The sequence below is a fragment of the Vidua chalybeata genome, chromosome 11 (assembly GCF_026979565.1).
Source record: "Vidua chalybeata isolate OUT-0048 chromosome 11, bVidCha1 merged haplotype, whole genome shotgun sequence".
NCBI classification, from domain to species: domain Eukaryota; kingdom Metazoa; phylum Chordata; class Aves; order Passeriformes; family Viduidae; genus Vidua; species Vidua chalybeata.
This window is the reverse complement of record NC_071540.1, coordinates 21,541,761-21,561,772: the sequence shown is the minus strand read 5'-3', so window position 1 is coordinate 21,561,772 and position 20,012 is coordinate 21,541,761. Positions and strand designations below refer to the sequence as shown.

Genomic DNA, 20,012 nt, shown 5'->3' with positions numbered 1-20,012 from the left:
TGTTCATAACACTAACCGTACACGAGCATCTGTCTCTGGTCTGCTATCAAAGTTGGTTGAACGGATCACTTCCATGCAGCAATATAATTGATATGCAAATTTTCAAGGCTTACTAAATTTCTCAGTGATCTTCATAAATTACATGTAGTTCTTAAGAGAGAGGATAGCAGTATGGAGTGCGTGGCAGGAGCAAGTGTGCACTTATTCTGTGCCACAGTATTAGAACACAACAGGGACAGCATCAAAACGCTATTTCCACTGTGATTCCAATGAAAGTTTCTTCATAGTTTCTTCAAGTCTTTGCACTCCAAGTAAACATCGCATTCAAGTATTTGATTGTAAACACTGCCATTCCAAGGAAACCACTATGAAATCTATCAATAAATGAAGTTCCCATTTAAGGCTTTTACAACACAGCTGCTGCAGTTGTCCCACCTTTTGGAAAACTTATATGTTAAAATTTAAAGCATCAAAAGAAATCTGGGAAAAAAAATACAACTGCAAAACAACTTTCTTCTTTAAAGTCAAGAAGGAATTTAGTATACACTTTGTTCCATATGTACAAACAAAGAACTGTGATTCTTAAATACTTAAAGCACGAAAAAAAAAAGTGAACTATTACAAATAAAAAAAGAGATCTTTGAAAATCCATCTTTTAATAGAAAGTGCTTAACTTATATTCTTAAAACAATGCTCTGAGCAGCACAGTAACAAGCTGACAAGTATCTTGCTGCCTTTTTTTTTACTATGAAAAAACCTCAGAAAAAAAAAAAACAAACTTCTTACATTAACAGAAAAGGAGTAGACGAAAAGATAAAGTCATCTGCCAAGGATTTTCCAATTACTATATGCTGCACAGTATAGAAATATTCAAAAAATCTACCCTGCCCCACCTCCCCAGATCTCTCAAAAATGTCTCAGTTCTTTGGATTAAATGATGACCAACTGAATTGATTTTGTCGTCTTGGCAACACCAAATCCAATGTCAGATCTCTTTGTTCTTTTTCTGAATCCACTAGCTGATAACCAAGAATGTTTATAGCACCTTTGCAAACTTCCTGTATTTTCTTAACTTTCTGAAAGGAAAGAACATTTCTCCAGGCCTGTGAAACACTAACTGCATCTCGGGATGTTATTTTGAAGGCCTCTTTTTTTTTCCCCGGTCCCTGTCCATGTGTGATATTATAGATCCAGCTTTTGAGCCTGGGAGTCAAACTAAGATCTGCAAATTTATACATTTCTGAGATTTCTGATAATGGATCTCTTACCAGATCTTCAAAACGGACCATTAAATAGCGATCTTTCAGGAAATTAGGTGGTTTTAGAGTAGCTGTTTCATAAATCTGAACATGACTTCTACAAACCTCTTGCATTACTTTGTATTTGCTATCTTCCACTTTAGTGCCATTGGTACTCAAGACAATTCCATTGTCACGGGCTAATGCTTTGACCGATTGTTCCCGTGACTTAATGACTGCCCTGGGGTCACGGACGAGGTGAATAATTTTGAGATTCAGGGATGGATCGGTGAGGAGGGGGTATAGGACCTTCAAGTCAAAGAATCGAACTTCCTTGATGACGACATGGCTGTAAGTTTTACAGGCTTCCTCTACCTTGCTGAATGGATACCGTCCACAAAGAGTCTTGCATGCCAATTCACTGGTTATATCAGTACGTTGAAAAGAGTCACAAGCAGGAGCTGAACACAGAGCCCGACTTGCTGCCCACTGGAAAAGATCGGATAAGTTTCTTTTCCAAGGCATGTAAGCATCAAACACAGACATATCACACAGAAAGACCGACCTGACTAAGTCCCGCACTGCCATGTGTAAGACTTTGGCACTGTTCTGGTACATTGTAACCCACACGTGCCATGCAGGTTCCATCAGGTAGAAGACACTCGGGTGCTGGCTGAAAAGTTGACCGACAAAAGAAGATCCCGACCGCCAAGAGGAGAGAATAAGTATGTGGACTTTTGATGGTTTCTCCTCAGACTGAGGCATGAAGCTACTGTACCGGGCATACATGAAGAGTAAGAATCCAGTCTGAACCGCAACAAAAATTATAACAATTGTGCTAGGAATCCGAATCCTTGCCATTCTCGCTGAGGAAGTGCGATGAAAAAAGCTGAAAAAGAGAAGGGAAATACTAGTGAACCACTGCTCCTGTGGCACAATAACAATACAACTTAGACAATACAAACTCTTGCATTAGTAAAACCTTTCTTCAAATGTGCATGTACGTATGTGGCATTAAGTGCTTCCTTAATCAGTTGCACTTGGGTTCGATCACTGCAGGTGACAGCTGTTGGGAAAAAAAAAGCAAGTAATGTGTGACAGTAAGATCACTGCAGAAATAAGCAAATAAGTAAATGTTCAATGTTGAAGAAAACCTTGGGTTGATGCAGCTCAACCCTTGGATTAAAAAAAAACAAAACAAAACTACAAAATACACAAGGCCCTCAACTTGAATACTGGTAAACATTGTCCTTAAAAAAAAAAAAATCTGACTTGCTCAACTGTATTTCTGTTTCAATCTAACATTACAAGGACTTCTATCCGCTAAAAGGAGTGGATGCGAACATCGGTAGCTGTGGGTGCTGAAATAAAAATCATCTAATGTGACTGCTGTACCCTACAGTGGCCATAGGGTGCTATACCAATTGGTGCTTGTCCACAACCCTCTATTTTCCAAACTGCAGAAGGTAGAAGGTGGATGAAAACTCACAACCTGAAGCCACACCTGGCCACAGATGATAAAATGAAAAAGCTGCTGACATGTATCTTTGGTCTGGAGTGCGTACACTCCAAGACTGAATACTCTGAGTTTGCATTCAAACTGCATTCTAAGTTTGGGAGCTAGATTTGTCTGCATGTAACTCCTAGAAAATCTTAGGCATGTCAACCCCAAGTGGATTTCTGCTTTACTTTGCAGTCAAAGTTCAAGATACATGCACTCCCCACAGCTTTTTACTAGAGGTTTTTGGCACCTACCCTTTTGTGCTCTCACTCATGCAGATTCCACTTGTAAGCAGGCAGTAAATGTTAGCAGGCAAGGTTTTAGGAAAGTAAGACTCCTCCTGTACACAGATCATCTCAAAAGTTCTACATACACGTATTTGTTATCTAGCTGCATTTACAGTTTGCAATTACAATTTTTTTCTTGTTACAGTGAAAGACACGTTTTTCAACACACTCTGAACTCTTGAAAGAAAATCATGCAGACTAGTAAACATAGATACATATTCATTTGACATAATAAATTCAATTGAATTAAATGATCACCCATTACAAAACTTTTATGTACACTGCATATTAAAAATGTGAAACTCTGCTTCAAAATTCTGTAGCAGCAAAAGTATACAGGAGTTCAACAAATAATTACATTGATTCAGAAGTAAGTAATGGAAGAAAAGCCTTCCAAGGACTGTTAAAGGCAAAAATGAGGCTACAGCCAATGGCTTAGCAATTCCCTAAACTGTGGATAGCCCGTGGTATATGCCTGTATTGCAGTGACACGCTACGAGAAACAAGGCTTAATGTATTACTTAACTTCCTCCTTAGCAGTCCACTACTTGCTTCTCTCAGGCACAAGTGCAGATAGATAAATCCACAGTTTAATTCAGCTTGGCCATTCTTCATAGATAAAATCTGCCTTGTTCAAATACTGAAATTTTGCATATTATATCTCCAGAAGCATCTATAAGTTTCTCTGTGCTGTGAGGATCACCAGCAATCCAGCAGCCTGCATTGACACTTCACCAAACAGAGGGGATGAAAGAATCTAAGCTGAAGTCAAGGTACAGTTGCATTTGCTAATTGAAAGATTTTTCTTGAAACAGGCTCTATGCCTGAAAGTCAGCCAGACAAAACTATCTCGGATCTTTTTCTTGAGTGCAAAAAGTGAGTCATTATCTACACTAAGACTGCATTCTGCAGCTCCTTGCAGTCTCACTTATTATGTAGCTTTCAGAGACTCAATTACGCTTTTTAAAGAATTAATGTGTTTCTACTCTAGTTACGCAGAACTGTTGCTCCACTCTAATCATGCTGCAGAGCTGCGACGCTAACTGCTCTTTACATGTTATTAGCAGAATGTGAGAGACTGAGAAATAAAAGCCAAAAACTGGTTTTTACATTCACTTTTGCCTCGACTCTCTCAGACCTCTCCTTGCTCCAGTTCCCACACAAGTAGTGCGGCAGACAACACTGTGCCAATGAAAAAAAAACAGAAAACATGAGTATTAGTCCACAACATGTATCTGAACTAATCAGCCTCAAGCACTGCAAATAACATCAAATGACTATAGCTGAAGTATTTCCCTACACTTCAGTATGATAGAAACTGCAAGAAAAAAAAGTGCAATACCAAAGTAAAACACTAAGTAGACACCAGTTTTCTATATTTAAGATTAATTTTCTACCCTTTTGGAAAAGTTGGAATGTTTCTAAGGAATATACACACACGTAGACACCACCAAAGAAAAAGCATACTTACACAACAAAATACAGCATCTGTAAAAGTATTCTCTTGTGTGGCTTCCAGTGCAAAAGGCCAAATACACCACTTTCTCTGTAAACAGTGCCCTTTATTTCTGCACTTCTCTTGCTGGGCATGTGTAATTCTGTTTTCATGTGAACAACCATTTACCGTTTGCAATCGCATTCTGCAGTTAAGGTGATTTTAGCCCGGGTTAAACTTGCATTCCCTTGAAGTACAATTTCTTTTAACCCAACAAGCTCTTCTGTGATTTTTGATGAACTTTAGCTGAGGCAGAAAGCAGCTGTTGAAAAGCCCATAAAATAACCTTCTCATAGAGTTGCTGCTGAATATGTACACACATATTTATAAATCTACTGAATAGATTACATTATATCATTGCCTTAGTTGTGGACTTGGTATTGTTGTATTAATGGTTGGACTTCATGATCTTAAAGGTCTTTTCCAACCTAAATGATTCTACAATTCCAAATGTGAGGAACAGGACCTTGCGATACAGGCTACTTCTGATCCTCTAGCTATTCCACTGCAGGACTCACCAGATGGTGCTGTTAGGCAAGCTTGCTCTTTCAGCACAGAAAGGCAATATGCCAAAACTGCACACTGAAGCTGCACACTGAAACACTAGTCTGTGACTTGCTTCGCATTGCCTCTTTCTGATAGTGCCCTCCTCCTCCACCAACAGCTCAGTGGCACCACCTGCCCACCCCAAGCTCCCCTCCTGAAAGCAAAACTGGGGTTTGTTACACCTCCTTTTATCCTGCTTTGTTCCACATAAGTGCTTCCTCGTAGCTGCACCTACCTGACTATAGCATGCCTGCCAACTGCAAACACGGAGGGGGAAAAGGAGAAGCAGCAGAGGGGCCACATGTTCTAGCATTACTGCCACTTCAGCTGCCATCTCGCTGACAAAATCAGACTTGACCCCAAGTGGCAAGGGAGCTACAACAAGCAGAAAAACAGGCTGTAACGGGCCTCTCACATCTCTCAGCTGAGACTCAAGTATGACAACACTCAGTGGCATCACAATATGTGCTTCTGTAAATAATGAATACTCCTTAGTGTAAGTTATTTTACTGACAGTTACACTGTTATTCCTTTTCTGTGATAGTAGTAGTACTTCTTTGGTGATACCATTTCTTAAAGGAGAGCTCTGGTAAAGAGAATAATCAGAAGTCTCTCAAATTCTTGATGTACAATCATCTCTTCACAGGGCAATGAAAATTTTCAAAATGTGATCTGAAAAGCATTAGCTTATATAGTTCAGTTGCCAGTCCCGAATCAAGCTCTGTTCCTGGGCTTCCCTGCTAACAGCTACTAATGGAAACAAGATCCTGGACTAGATGAACCCTGGGACAGTTCCACAATAACTATTCTTATGTATTGTCCAAAGGAAATTAATTATACAAACTGGCCAACAGAGCAATCATTTTCTTCATGACTTAAACTGTCTCTGATAGACTGCTGAGCTGCAGGGCCACTAGTATCTGCTTGCCAAGAAACTAGATACATTACAGAAAGCTATCCAGTTTTACCAAGCAGGGTAAAAATACAGTCAGCAGTAGTATTGATTCCAAAAAGATCTCATTCCTAAGATGAGCACTTTTCAGACCCAGAAAGGCAGAAGACAAAGAAAGAAATTGTCCACTGGATGATAATTTAGCTCTTGCTTCCAGGGACTTTTATTTGTTTGTCACATAAGACATGTAATGTTGGAATTACACAAAAAAGATCTGGAGTAATCAGATCTTTTCAGGTCAGCTCTGAAAGAAGTACGGTTTCTTAGTAACTTGCTTTCAGCACAGAATTCAACCTGAAGAGACTTAATAAAGTAGCAAAAACTAACTTCACAGCTAAAAAAGACCCTCTTATTAAACTGCTTTTTTTTTTTTTTTTTTTTTGGTTTGTTTGTTTTTTGTTTTCTGGGATATTAAAAAGACTGTAGAAAGACAGAAAGAGTGTCTCATATTAGAGACTGTCAAGGAACATGCTCTCTCTTTGAGCTTTGGACAAAAGGCTGGGATGAGACACTCTCTTAGAACAAATAAGTCTGGGTCTTTTGTGGGAATACTGAAAAACCAGGCTGGATTAAAGCAAAAACATTGGAGTGAAAAATTACAAATACCTGCTCCCCTACAATGACTTCTGAGCAACTGAATCTTAGCTGTCTTTGTCAAAGTCTTCCCTGGCCATTTTTTGTCTGAGAAAATTTCCAGCATACTTTCATTTTAAACAGTCTGTGCAGCATCTTTAAAGAAGTTACAGATTACACAGAAATTACCTCAAATAATGTACTCAGTTGTGGGTCCCTTCCAGCTCAGGATATTCTGTGATTCTGTTGATTTCCCAGATTGATTTCTTCTACTGAAAAATTAATACCTAATGCTGGATTACGTGCACAACCTTTTGTTACCTAAAAAAAAAAAATGATTGTCCTGTATGCTGGCCTTTCAGAGCAATCATACGAGATGAATGTAATTATATCTTATGTACTTAAAATTCACCAAATGCAGCAGTACTGACTGTAAAAAGAATGATAATGGTAAATGTCATCATGCATTTCATAGAATTTATAGGAAAATGTTTGTCCATGGCATGATAAATAGAGCTAAGATCACCTGAAGGTCTACTTTTCCTCATCATATTTACTCACTGCGTTCTTCACCTATAAGACATTGCACCAATGCAATCACCACCAAAATGGCTTCTGTGAGCTAATGTTAGAAACATAGTTTGCTACTCAAAAAAGTAAAATGCTGGAACATGACAAAGCTGGTCAAAGAATAATATAACACCAATATTACTAGCAATTCTTGCAGTAAGTCACCCCACTGACAAAACATCACTTTCCAGTAATCTTCTCCAGCTAGAAATCACACATCTTCATAAGGCAAAAGCTTGCTGTATCAACAATATGCAGATTGGTATTTGAATGGGTAAAGAAAAAGTTTTTTGGAGGGTGTGTTCTAGAATCACTGGTAGTCCTAAAAGTTAAAAATCTTTCCAATACTAAATAGTTGAAACTCATAAGCCTAATTTTTTTTAATAGAATAATGAAACTGCAACTAAAATAATAAAATACAGTAAAAGTACTGTAGTAATTCTGAATGATAACATTATAAATTATAATTATAATATCATTTTATATTATATAATCATATATATTATATAATTATAATTATAAAGTAGCATTTCAGGTGACAGTGTTCATTCAGCTTTTGGAAATATACTTCTTCTTAGAATCTAGTAGTAAATGAGATTTGAAAAATTGCTTCCAGGAAATCTTTACACTTAAAGACTTTATAATACAATGAATACATTGTATACATTTATAATATATATAATTTACATTATAATTTACATTTATATTATATATATAGTTTCCTTTGGGAGATTTAAAATATTTTTGGAGTTAGATAAAGTTGGCCAGCCTAAGCAAATGGCCGTGTCAAAGCATAGCCCTATAATGCCTATTTCTCTATGCACTGCAGCTGAAGATCACAAAGTGCTTTCAGCTACTAGAATTACTAGTGTTCAAGAAACGAGGTCTGCTTAGTTGCAGCTTTTGTTAGGAATTTTTACCATGGCAAAACTGGCCTGACAAAGAGACACCAGCAGTGACTGAATGCTATTCACTTACTTGAGACTCTGTCTGCACTGGCTCAATAGCGTCCTCAAATTCAAACAGTCCGAGGACGACCGGGCAGAGGTGCGCCCTGTGTGCCTCACTTGAAGCAACTGTTGCAACTAAGAAATACTGACAAATGCTTCCGATCAGCATGTCACCTTCACCTAAAACGAGGCAGGACACAACAGAAAAATGGGAAGGGTTCACTAAACTCTCTCATCTAACTCCAACAAACGAAACCACTTTAACCTCAATCAGCCACGTTCCCCAGGGAAAAGGAAGAAAAGAAAGGGGAAAAAAAAAAAAAAAAAGGGGGGGGGGGCAGAGGAAAAGGGGGGGGGGGGGAACCAACCCCCCCCCCCCCCCCCCCCAAAAAAAACCCACCTAAAATAACCAGGCTGATTTTCGACAGCTTTCTGTCGCATTCTGTCGGTGCGACATCGGCTCCGCCGCAACTGGTATTAGCGCTAGTCCGCCGCCACAAGCAGGGGCGTACGTAACCCGATCAAAAACATCTCCTTTAAAGAACCGTTGTTTGAGACCGGAAAAAAAAAGGTCTGACCGGGACTTCCAGTCCTGTGGAATAATCGCACCCCCACCCGTATCAGCCTGCCCGTACCTTGTCGCCGCCTCTCGCCACCGCCGTGGCTCCGAGCTGCCGACAGAGACAATGAACCGCTTTCAGACGTGGCCGAGGCGCCGGGGCAGCGGGAGGAGCCCGAGAAGAAGCCGATCCGCCCCGCTCCCGGAGCATCCCCGGGCAAAGGCGCAGCCGGGCAGAGGCGGTCCGCTGGCCTGCCCCGCCCAGCACGAGTGGGACCGGCGCGGCGGGGCAGTGGCGCCCGCCCCGCAGCCAGGCACGTGCGTCCTGGAAGCGCCCGCTGCGCAGGATCCCGGCTGGCTCGCCGAAACCGGCCCGTGGCAACTCCGCCTAGCCGCCGCAGCAGCCAGCGCCCCGCCACCTCTCCTCCGCGGGGTCCCGCGTGCCTCGGGCCTTCCTGTCGCAGCTGCCCCCTCCCCCCGGCCCCCGCCTCCTCCCTCCATCCCGCCGAGCACTCCCAGGCGAACAGAGCTCGGCGCGGCCGCGTCCCGCTCGCCTCGTGCGAGTAGAACGAGAGGATAACGCCCCCTGCCCCCTGCAAAACGGGCTTGGTGAGTTAAAAAGCAGCGAGGTGGTTTATTTTCTCCTAGTTCTACCTCTTAAAACCCTCCCGAAGCATGGCTCTTCTAACTTAAAGCTGCTTTCTTTTTCCTTCTTACAGAACCTTGATTAATCCTAGGGATCCACCATGTCCTTTCTCAATGACGAACATTCAGATTGCTCTGTCATATGTATACAGAGAAGATCTGTGTAGTAGCACTGTGGTGCATGGTAGTGGTCTTGACTTTTTGTGTTGCTTAGCAAGCTGAAGGAAGAGTCCTTGCAGATAGCTTTCTGAGAAAGGCTCTTCCTTCCTAAACCTCTTCTAATGCTGGCTGCAGTGGATTCCCAGGTATATATTTTTCCAGTGTAGTTCAGTTTGTTGCTTAAGCTATAAAATCTTGCTTTTTTTCTATTGCTTGGTTACTTAAAAAAGTAGACTATCTCTTCAAGCTCGAGAAAGGAGTCAGAACTATGAACCAAGAACTACGGTCAGTAGAAAAAGTCATCCAGGAAGTGACCACAGCAGAGCGATCACAGGGGTTTTTTTCCCTGCTGTGGTAACATGTGCCTTTACGGCTCCTTTTACCCTGCATTCAGTTATTAGTCCCAGTCATGAAACACCTCTTTGACAAGAAACGGAGGTATGTCTTCAGGTCATATTAAGCAATTACATGCCACCTGCAAGTAAATAACTCTTTTGATTGCCTCTTCTTAATGTATATAGTTCTTTGCTTACATTACTGTAGAGGATTTTTTCCAGTTTTCTCCATCTAAAGGAAAAGAGAATGTTAAGGACATTTTTCTCCGTATTTCTGGAACTAGACCTGATCTCCATTTCTTATTTCACATGCATTCACTGAACTGTTGTTCTCAGCAGCATCAGTTGTTCTAACTTAATGTGAAAGGCTACAACAGGAGAGAAAAGTGAGAGAGGGATTAAAGGAGTCTCCCAGTACTGTGGCTTTCGAGCATGAGTCTCTTCCATGTTTTTGTTACCACCTAAACAGACTTCTGTTCAGCTTGGAGGAAGATTCTTACGCATTCCATTTTTGTGGGAGTAGAACATTCAAACCCTTAAATTGCAGTCCTGTGGTCTCTCCAGAGATTTCCGCCCCTTGCTCATGTCCACCTTAATGCTTGTGCCAATACCTACCAAGTTCAGTCAGGGAACTGACTTGTCTAAAAAAGTGATTATAAAGATCATCTTCACCATAATTAACTCCCTGAATTAACTCACGCAGTCACACAAGCACCGTTACTGCTGCAAGGGAGAGCGTACCAAATGTACACCAGCTTGAGATATGGGGGAAACAAGCTCACAGCCCCCTTCGTTCATGCTGTGCAGTGGCTAGAAGCACAAAAAAGCAGCAGACAGTTGCTTTGACTCTGGAGATGTTGATACGAAGCCAGTTATCAGTAGCCCTACGCTGCCACATAGAGACTTCAAAGATCCAAGAGCAAACAGGAGTTTTCTGGAAAAGGTAGCTCTCCTAACTGCCAGGATGTTGAATTCTAGAGGACAATGGCCAAAAGGTGGCATACTGCTAGGCTGCTCTTTCATATTTCATAGCTGCACTGTGTCTTAATAGTTCAAGAGAACCAAAGCCACTTGGAATTTTTTTCAGAATTCTAGCATCTATAATTTTTTTAAATTCTGTCCTGCCATAACACTGCTTTGCTAGAATTAATTCTTTAATACAAAACTGAAAACATAATGGAAATTTTGTTGTTTTCTCTTGTAAGCTTGTCTAGCATAAAAAGTAAGCCCAGAAAAGGAAGATAAAATACGCTTCCCTATGACCACCACCATCAAGAATGAGGGACAGAGTCTTTCAATGGCTACTAGGTGATTATAATTTTTATCTGTTCTAAACTATTTAAGCTCTGAAGGTAATTATTCACTTGCTTTGAAACGCTGAGGCTTCCCTGGTAGATTTTTTTGCTAGTTTTCTTTCAATAGATACAAGGATTCTCTGTTTTACTATTCACAATTCACAATTAACGGTTGGGTGCTACAGAAATAATACCAGTAGCAAATGGTTGTGCAAATTTTGCACACACTATGGCCCAAAACCTGATTCCTCACATCAACCTTGAATTTATTCATCATCCAATTTAATAATTAAATTGCTGAGTATGTATAGCCACAGTTACAGAAGTGCATATCCGACCTTAATTCATCCATGCTGTTTTTCACTTCATAGTGCACATAAATGCATGTACAAATAACTCTTGACAGCTCTAAGACTGCAGTGAATTGATTCACAAGAAGTAAAAATAGTTAATGTTGTTACTTTCGGCATATTATTTTCAGTTTTCAAGGTGGTTTTTGAGGCATGTTTCAGTTGCAAAAAAACAACTAGGCTCTTTTTTGCTGTCAAAAATATAAACTTTTCCAGCTCCAAAGCAGCGTTCCTAAAGAAATTAAATGAATGAACATATATTTAAAAAAGGAAGCACAAACAGAGCATACTTGGAACATACTTACAAAATTCTGATCTTCTGAAGTAAGAAGTGTATAGAGAATAAAATCAGGTAACTATTTCTGAATGGCATTTCTATGAAGTGTTCTCAGGCATCTCTTCAGGACTGGTGCTGTTTGTAGGATAGTACTGGAGATACAGGCAGAACTGGTGATACTGGAATTGTAGTCAACACCTGATTCTGGAACAAAAACGTCTTAATCCTACCAAACACCCAAAGAAAGATAAGGAGGATGCTGACGTACTGGATCCAGGCAAATTTAATAATTTCCCAAAATCCTGGCTGATATTTAAGGAAAGTCAAGGAGTGTTAATAGAGAACCTTCTGATGCTACCATTGCAATATCTAAACAAGGAAACTCATAGGCAGAAAGGCACAAACCTTGTTAATACATTGTTTTGTGTCACAAATGCTAAGCCTCTGAACCACAGAAACACCTAAAAGCCTTCTACCATGGTAGGTAACCATGGTAAAGCTGGAGAGAACGTCTCTCCTAGAAGACATTTAAATCAATTCTGGGTAAAGTACCTACTTTGTGCCTGAGTCATCAGGAAGTACTTATTGTTAATATTCAGGCAGGCAAACAAATCTTGTTAAAAGCGTGCTCCATACAGATTCTTCTAAATGCAGACTTGTTCTTGTCTAAGAAAAAGAATGAAGAACCTAACGAACAAAGAATTACTTTTTCAAAATAAAAAAATTACGGTCTGTCTGCACATGGACAGATGTAACAATTTCCCTCTGCAGGAGTTATTATTTGGTGAGATGATCTTACCTACAGATTTCTAATCATTTGCTTTAGGTCACAGACTACAGTATCATGCTTTGTGAGTGGCATCTGTGACAGACTGGGATAGCAGGTACTGCAGAACCAAAGCAAGATGTACTACAAATATTCCCTGAGAATAGCTAACTGCTTTAAAGAAGAACTTTAAAGAACTGCTTTAAAGGCCTTTTTAGCAAAGCTGAAAAGCAACACAGGTTCCCAATAAAGAAAGGCAAAAAGTGGCTATGAAGGCACAATCATCTGAAGGAAGGGACAAATAGGTATTTCATCAACTCCAGTACTGTAGCATTTGCTTAGCTTAAAAAAAGTTTGGCAACACATCTAAGAGAAAACATCTTCATTTGGCCTGCATGTGGTGGAGGCTCAAATAATATAACCCTGTTATGTCACAGTTTGTGCAGTTTTTGAAGGATATAAGATAACTTCCACTGGGTAATGAATGGTGGCATTAATGACAAATGGCATATCCGTTGCTCTTCCAGTCATCCAAACAGGGCTGGGATCTGAAAAGACTGTTGTCACTATAATGGAGAAAGGAAATGTCCAGGTTGAGGGGCTTTTAGGTATTAATACAGAAGTCATATACCTCGCAAAACAGCTGCCAGTATGCTAACTACTACTGTCCTGTAGCTACACATTCAGGCTTACCATTTCTATCCCGATACGCTCCAATGACGTTTGCTAGATCATAGTCACTTGCAAAAGGACTTGTGCCATTGACCACAGACACCTGTTACAACAAGGAGACACTTTAATTATTCGTCCAGTCTTCCAGACTACTGAGTTTCTTACACAAAGTAACCGTGCCCTTCGAGGAATGAACATAAACATCAGATTGAACATCTTGGCAGAAAAACCTCTTCCCTCTTGCAGTCATAACAAGAAAACACCAGTTCCAAAGTCTTACAGTTCACTCTGTGCAGTAGTACAAACAATTAGGGTGTCACCTAGGATGCTGGGAGGATTAAGAGGGGGGGAATGATTTGATGGGGAAGGGAAAAACATTTCCTCACATTGTATCTGGTATCCAGTCCACAGTGGTTAAGTAATTGCCTCTGGTTTAATTTCAAGTCTCCATTCACATAGAGCTGAGACCCTGGCACAGGAGAAAAAAACTGAAGAAAAGCCATGCTCTGCATCACAAATGTTGACATTCTCTGAAATAGTGAACACAAAAAAGGAAAATTTAGCAGGGGGAGGAGGGACACAACACACTTTTCTACCTCTTGGTATCTACACGTTTTTCTATATTGATTTGATTTTTCTAGGACTCCCAAATTTCAGATCATCACCTTAGTCTAAACAAGAGACCATCAAATAAAAAATACCATTTTTTAAAAAAAGTGAACTACCTTAGTTAACAGTTAACTAACTTTATTAACTCAACAAAGTTCCACGGGAAATTCAGTGAAGTCCAATGTCTGTGGCCAATGACAGAAAGTTTTGACTAGCCATAACATGTAAAAAGCAGCAAGGTGACTAAACACATTCATTGAAGACACACTTTAAAAAAACTCAGCAGTCAAAATCAAGGACTTGCACTCTGCAACAAGAACCAAATAAAGAAGGTAGGTCCTTAGTTCTTATCTACCATTCAGTCTGAAGGAAAATTTCCACATTTACAGTGGGATAAAAAAAGCGCTCCGAATATCGTAACTCTCTGCGATACTAATACCTGACCAAATACTTCAGCCCAAATCTAGGACTGTTGGGCCTTTATTCTGGGCCTCAGGCTTAAGAATGTTTTCTACACCACATAGCTATACTTGCTAAGCTTGTCCATCTGCAATCAGAAAGACTCTCTCAAGAAACAGCCTAATCTCCCTAGGCAAACAACTTTTTGTCTGTGTGGCTGCACCCAACGCAGCTCTGTATTATTGCTCCTTTCAGATGTATCCCTGGGTTCTCTGTGCACCGGTGGTTTACTCTTTGCTTTAGGTATTAATTGCACTGCCATTTGAGGTACAATGGCAGCAGAATTGCATTGTCTTGTCTTCCTATAACACTTCCCCGTCCCAGTTACAAGATAGAGAAGATCCTGGCAGGTGATTACCGATGCTTCAAGAGCTGCTAAGCAAAATCTAAGGACTTTTAGGCTGCTGCAACAGCCTGACTCTCCACCTCAAAAAATGAACTGGTTAAGACACAGCAGTCTGTAGGAATACACATCCTTCTGTCTATGGCAAGACTCTCAGTTATTTTCAGGTGCCACCCACGCTGATACTCATTGTTGCACATTTCTGTCCTCTATGGTGCACTACAGCCCAAGAGAATATAGAGCTTAAAAATATATATTAAAAAAAAACAACCCCTAATAAAGTGTATCCAAATATGCAAGAGAGCTAGACTAGGAATGACACAGCAGAGGTGGAGAAAATTAAATATTTTTCAGTAAAATACATATTTTAGATAGGAATTTCAAATGTGGAAGGTTTCTTTCCATCTTTTGTATAACCACTACTGGAATTTTACAATGGGTCTATACATCACAACAAACAAAACTAAAAATGCTCACATAAAGCTGGTAGGAAAAGAGTAGAATCAGCTGAACGCCGACTACATGCTCTGTTGGTTGTAATGGAAGTTCCAGTTTAAAATGCAACTCATCCATTTTGCCATCTTGATTTTTGTCTTCTTCTCTAGTCTAAACAAATTTTTTTTAAAGACAGGAATTTCTGTTAGAAAGAAAAACAAAAAAAGTAAAACCCCAGGGGACCCTACAAGTGCAGCACGCACATACCAAGGAAGCAAATAAACTGCATAGTAAGGAATGCAATAAAACGCTACTTGACTATTTACAGACAGAGGACTAGAGACAAATAAAAAGCCAACACTGTTGTCTGTTATACAAGGTCTCATACACCCCTCCAGGGAGGGAAAGTTTACTTCAAGGTCTTTTCTGCCTACACCATTCCAACCATCTTCCTTGCACATGCCACAAAGCATGCCTTAGTGCTGGATCTTCTGTAAGACACAGTGCAAATATATGACTGATGGTCAGGCTTGTGCCTCCTGCCACTGTAGTATGCCTCTTAAATGGCCTCTGTATGCTGATTCCTGGCTGTAAGCCAAGGCTTGCTATGCTTGTGCGCCAGAGTGTCCAATACTTCAGCTACTTGCAAAATATAGCAGGGCTTGTAACAGAGGCAGACAGAAAAATAACTGCCACTGTGAAATCCCAGAAAGAAAAGTGACATATGCTTCTGAAGGGACATAACTACTTCCAAATCCAGGGGTACCCTGCAAACTCCACATCATGGTAAGTCATGTGGCAAGGGGAGAGGGGCACAACTAATTTGATGAAAGTAAACCCCTGTGTTCACGCAAACCACCAGCGGTGCTTACGGACACGGTTTAGTGGCAAAATTGGTAGGGCTTGATTAATAACTGGACTTGGTCTTACGGGCTTTTCCCAATCTAAGTAATGCAATGATTCAGTAACACTGAGAGGGAGTGAAGCGGGACTCATTAAAAATCCAGCAAATCCCGATGTGAGGCACAAGGTCATACATAAAGCTGCTGCTATCTGAAGGCAGCAGTGCCTGACGGGCCACCCGCTCAAAAGCGCCATCAGCACTCGTGCCCTGAGCCGGCTGCCGGTCCACTGGCTCCACTCTGCAGCCTCGCTTCTAGCCGCTGTTGCCGGGCCGCCCCGGGCAAGCCTACCGACAGGAGAGGGACTCGGAGCCGGTCCTCCTGGAGCCTGTTGAACGCTGGGAATGTGCTCCACGCCAAGAAGCTGCCCGGGCCGGACCCGATGGTGGCGACGAAGAGAGCCTCGTACCGGAAACGAACAGTGGGCTGCTCCAGGTACGCGCTCTGCTTCAGCCAGAAACCTGAGGGCAGAAACAGCACGAGGTTTCAGGACTGCAGCAGGCCCAGTCGGGCCGCGTGGGGTCCAGTGGCGCTCACCGTGGCTCCGGTAGGCCACCAGCAGCGGCGGCACATAGGTGAGCGCCGTGATGAGCAACAGCGCCAGTGCCGCGGCGGAGCAGAATCCAGCCCGGTAGCGCGTGTACAGCGCGGGATGCGAGAACAGCTCCACGCCAGCCATGGCGAGCAGCCCCCAGTGCCCGCAAGCACCAACCCTCCCCACGCTCTCACCGGCCGTCCCCGCCCGCGCCTTGAGCGCTGCACTGGGCGGAACCTCGGACTGACGAGAAGCCGCGCCAATCAGCGCCGAGGGCACGGGCGCATCAGCCAATGAACGCGCACTACTGCCTCCCGGGGCCGTCGGCGAGATAGTGCCCGGCTGCGGGATGGGGACACACGGATGGGGACACCTGCCGGGGCGACGAAGTCTGTGGAGCGGCTTCGAGTGCCCCGGGAGCCCTGAGGGCGGCTTCGCACCCAGCAGGTGCGACTCCGTGCTCGGATGCTACAGCCCCGCCCTGCGATCCCCGGCCGGAAGAAGCGCGGCTGCTCAAGCGGCTGCCAGGGGACAGGCGAGCCGGAAGTCCCGCCTGCCGAGCCGCGGCTGTTGTTGTGACAGGGACCGTGACAGCGACAGGCCCGGCACGAGCCCCCGCCCCCCGCACACGGGCCTTGCCGCCTCTGGCTTCGCTCCCCGCCCGCCTGCACCATGAAGTGGATGTTCAAGGAGGACCACGCGCTGGGTAAGGGTGGATCTGGGCCAGGCGCTGCCTGGTAGCGGCCCCGCTGCCCTCGGTCTCCCGTGTCGCCATCTGTCGCGGTCGGCTTCCCCAGGCGGTCGTCTTGTCTGTGGGCGGACAGCCGCTGGCGGCCCTCGCCTAAGGGTAGTGCGATGCCCGGGGACGGTCTCCCCGAAAAGCTAGAGACCCGCTCGGAGGCGAGAATATGATCGCGATCCCCGCAGGCTCACGGCCCTGCCGGCGCTGCCCTCTCGGCCTAGGATACCGGCAATATAATTACTGTGCAATGACTAATTACGAGTTTTGTTCACAGAGCACAGATGTGTAGAGTCCGCAAAAATCCGAGCCAAATACCCCGACCGTGTCCCGGTGAGTAGCCAAGCCAGCTTCAACAGCGTACTTAAAGGCAAAGGTGGATACGCTGTTTCCATCCTGCCCACTCTGATGAGTTCCTACAGAGTAAATTCATTTTCCTTTTTGTGTCCTTAGATGTTTTAAAGAAGCCCCAAACACATCTAACTACTCCAGCATTTCCTCCTCTGTCCCACTGCATATTGACAAATAAGCTTTCTAAAAACTTTCCAGGGATTTTTATGATATAGCATGGTCCTGCTTTCTTCTAAGGGCAATTATATCCCAGCAATTATATCCCTTCATTGTCTTGAAGATTGTGCCTGATCCTTAGAAAGATTATGAAGACTACTGAAACTTTGACCATCTTCCACCCTGGCTAAATGGGTTAGATGATATCCCTCATGTATTCCACGCCTATAACCAGTCATCGTGGTGAATTTCCCCATGCAAACCCTGTTGTTTGAAGAGCCAATGCAAGTGGTGACCCCTCCTTTCTGCATTAATACCTACCAATCTGCTAAATAGTGAATGAGCTCTCTTCTCTCTGCAATCTCTTTTACCATGTTTCAGTCTCTGAAAAGACCACAGTTCACATCCTTATGTAACAGCTAGCAACATGTCCACATTCTCAACTTACTTGCTTGAGTGCAAAATTTCCCACATCCCATCTGACCACATGCCAGTTAGTGCCACTCCTGCCTCTCACCTTTTGGTAAGTAACTTTTCTGTTAGCAGAGCCCAGAGAAGAATCTTCATTCCCATTGACTTTTTTTGCTGCTCAGTTGCACCTAGTCACAAGATTTTTTCCAGTTGCAATCTGGCGAGCTGATGTGATCCTTGCTGTTTTCTCTTGAATAACTATTCCCTCCCACATAGACTGCAGGCTCCTTAATGACCATACATCTCCACAGTATCCATTTATCCATTTCAAAAATATACTTGATAACCTTAGGGGGAAAAGAAACACAGAAACTCATAGTGTGAGTCAGAATGACATGCTGCTGTATCAGGAATGGACAGCAAGGTGTAGACAGATACAGGAATTGAATCTCAAATTGCAGCAGTCCTTTGTCTGGAGCAGTATGCGTTTTCTGCTTGGTGATTCAAATTGAGCCACATACCATTGATACCAAATAGTTGGTATCAATTTAACAGTCAGAAGTGTTTTTCAAATTTAATGTTTCAAGTGGAATGCACAGCTGAGGAATGGAGACCCTGGAACCTCTTGTAAACCCCATTTCCTGACCCGCTGGATTTTTCCTTCAAGAATCAGCCTGTGTACTACAATGAGCATTGGGTTTTTTTAACAAGCAATACTTAATTATCCTTCCCCCTGTACCTGTTGCTTTCTGTTTGGTTTGTTTATTTTTGTTTGGTTTTGTTTCTGGCCATCTTGCTATCTTTCCTTTCTGTAGTCAGTTTCTGATTTCCAAAGCAATGATGGAATACTCTAAATGCCAGTTCAGCAGAATACAAAGGTAGCCAGTACCAGTACAGGGGAAGGATCACCTCCAGTCCTTTGCCTAATGCAGTCCAGGACACTATTAGCCTTACTTGTGGCCAGAGTACAGTGCTGGTTCACTTTCAGCTTTGGATCCACATTGCAGCAATTTCATATCATCAGTGTACAAAAGGTTAAGTGATGTGCATACTTTCCTGTCACAGGTGTCTTTAAGGCATAATGCACCTTTTTACACCATGACTGCCAAACACAGGCACAGGAAGTTTCAAGCCATTGTGTATATAAACATGGGTTTCAGTGCCAGCTGTAAAATCAGGTCTTACGGTGCTGAGCCAGTTCTACCTCTGATTTGGTTGTGGTCAGGAAACCTTTTTGTTCATCCCCCTGCTCACCACTGTAAGCCTGTATGAGCAAGCAATCTACCAAAGCTGTCTGTTCATACCAATCCTGAACAGCCTGACCTTCACACCTGCACTTTACAGGTCATAGTGGAGAAGGTCTCAGGATCTCAGATTGTTGATATTGACAAGAGGAAGTACTTAGTTCCGTCTGACATCACCGTGGCCCAGTTCATGTGGATCATCAGGAAGAGGATTCAACTGCCATCTGAGAAGGCAATATTCCTCTTTGTAGACAAGACTGTCCCACAGTCCAGGTGAGAGTCTATTCACTTGGTATTCAGAATCATTACAGCAAGCCTGTGCATATTAGAGGGTCAGTAAGACCATTCTTCGAGGCTCATTTGATGATTTTAGGAGATGTCTGTCACTAAAGGTTTTTTTTTTCCTCATGAATTTGATAAATGTCTTATTTCTTGAGCGAGGCTGAAAGGAAGGGTGACTGAAAAATAATACTATGATTTACTTCCATGGCAAAAGGGTGAGCTTTGCAGTTACTATATCATTACATTTGGTTGAGTGCAAAAACACATAGATCATCAATGTCAAGAAAACAATGATTCTCAGTATAACAAAAAAGGTTGCACATTAAATACTCAATAGCAAATGGCATAAATTATTTTGAAAAAAAACAATAACCTC

At 42.4% G+C, this 20,012-nt stretch overlaps 3 protein-coding genes across 8 annotated transcripts in view; 1 reads left to right on the top strand and 2 right to left on the bottom strand.

Annotated features, from left to right (window-relative positions):
• Nucleotides 1-637: 637 nt before the first annotated feature.
• LOC128793401 (carbohydrate sulfotransferase 5-like) lies at nt 638-11,841 on the bottom strand. 5 transcript variants are annotated; one of them, XM_053952535.1, is made up of 5 exons: nt 8,748-9,276; nt 8,141-8,292; nt 6,782-6,913; nt 5,303-5,442; nt 638-2,127 (listed from the first exon to the last, which is right to left on the bottom strand). In XM_053952535.1, exons 4-5 carry the CDS (start codon nt 5,368-5,370, stop codon nt 918-920), a joined length of 1,278 nt encoding a protein of 425 aa, XP_053808510.1. In that variant the 5' UTR covers nt 5,371-5,442; nt 6,782-6,913; nt 8,141-8,292; nt 8,748-9,276; the 3' UTR covers nt 638-917. The 5 variants fall into 5 exon arrangements, with proteins under 5 accessions (XP_053808510.1, XP_053808512.1, XP_053808513.1 ...); XM_053952537.1 differs by lacking the exon at nt 5,303-5,442; XM_053952538.1 differs by lacking the exons at nt 5,303-5,442; nt 6,782-6,913.
• Nucleotides 11,366-16,641, bottom strand: TMEM231 (transmembrane protein 231). Of its 2 annotated transcripts, XM_053952548.1 has the most exons (7): nt 16,456-16,641; nt 16,210-16,379; nt 15,059-15,187; nt 13,557-13,700; nt 13,192-13,273; nt 12,959-13,064; nt 11,366-12,045 (listed from the first exon to the last, which is right to left on the bottom strand). In XM_053952548.1, the coding sequence occupies exons 1-7, from the start codon at nt 16,595-16,597 to the stop codon at nt 11,856-11,858; spliced, it is 963 nt and encodes a 320-aa protein (XP_053808523.1). In that variant the 5' UTR covers nt 16,598-16,641; the 3' UTR covers nt 11,366-11,855. The 2 variants fall into 2 exon arrangements, with proteins under 2 accessions (XP_053808523.1, XP_053808522.1); XM_053952547.1 differs by lacking the exon at nt 11,366-12,045 and having other exon boundaries at nt 12,866-13,046.
• A 203-nt stretch (nt 16,642-16,844) lies between these two features.
• GABARAPL2 (GABA type A receptor associated protein like 2) overlaps nt 16,845-20,012 on the top strand; it is a 4,946-nt gene continuing 1,778 nt past the window's right edge. The window contains exons 1-3 of the mRNA XM_053952564.1: nt 16,845-17,159; nt 17,470-17,525; nt 19,455-19,627. Coding sequence (XP_053808539.1) covers nt 17,126-17,159; nt 17,470-17,525; nt 19,455-19,627 — 263 coding nt within the window. The 5' untranslated portion in view covers nt 16,845-17,125. The remainder of the gene's footprint in view (nt 17,160-17,469; nt 17,526-19,454; nt 19,628-20,012) is intronic.

Coding starts and splice junctions, on each gene's coding strand:
- LOC128793401 (XM_053952536.1), bottom strand. CDS start 11,828: ATGCCATTCAGAAATAGTTACCTGATTTTATTCTCTATACACTTCTTA. Junction 2,128..11,760: donor CTTCAGAAGATCAGAATTTT/GTAAGTATGTTC, acceptor TCTCTTTTTCAG/CTTTTTTCATCGCACTTCCT.
- TMEM231 (XM_053952548.1), bottom strand. CDS start 16,597: ATGGCTGGCGTGGAGCTGTTCTCGCATCCCGCGCTGTACACGCGCTAC. Junction 13,701..15,058: donor TCTTTTCCTACCAGCTTTAT/GTGAGCATTTTT, acceptor TCACTATTTCAG/AGAATGTCAACATTTGTGAT. Junction 12,046..12,958: donor TACCCAGTGGAAGTTATCTT/ATATCCTTCAAA, acceptor GACTTTCCTTAA/ATATCAGCCAGGATTTTGGG.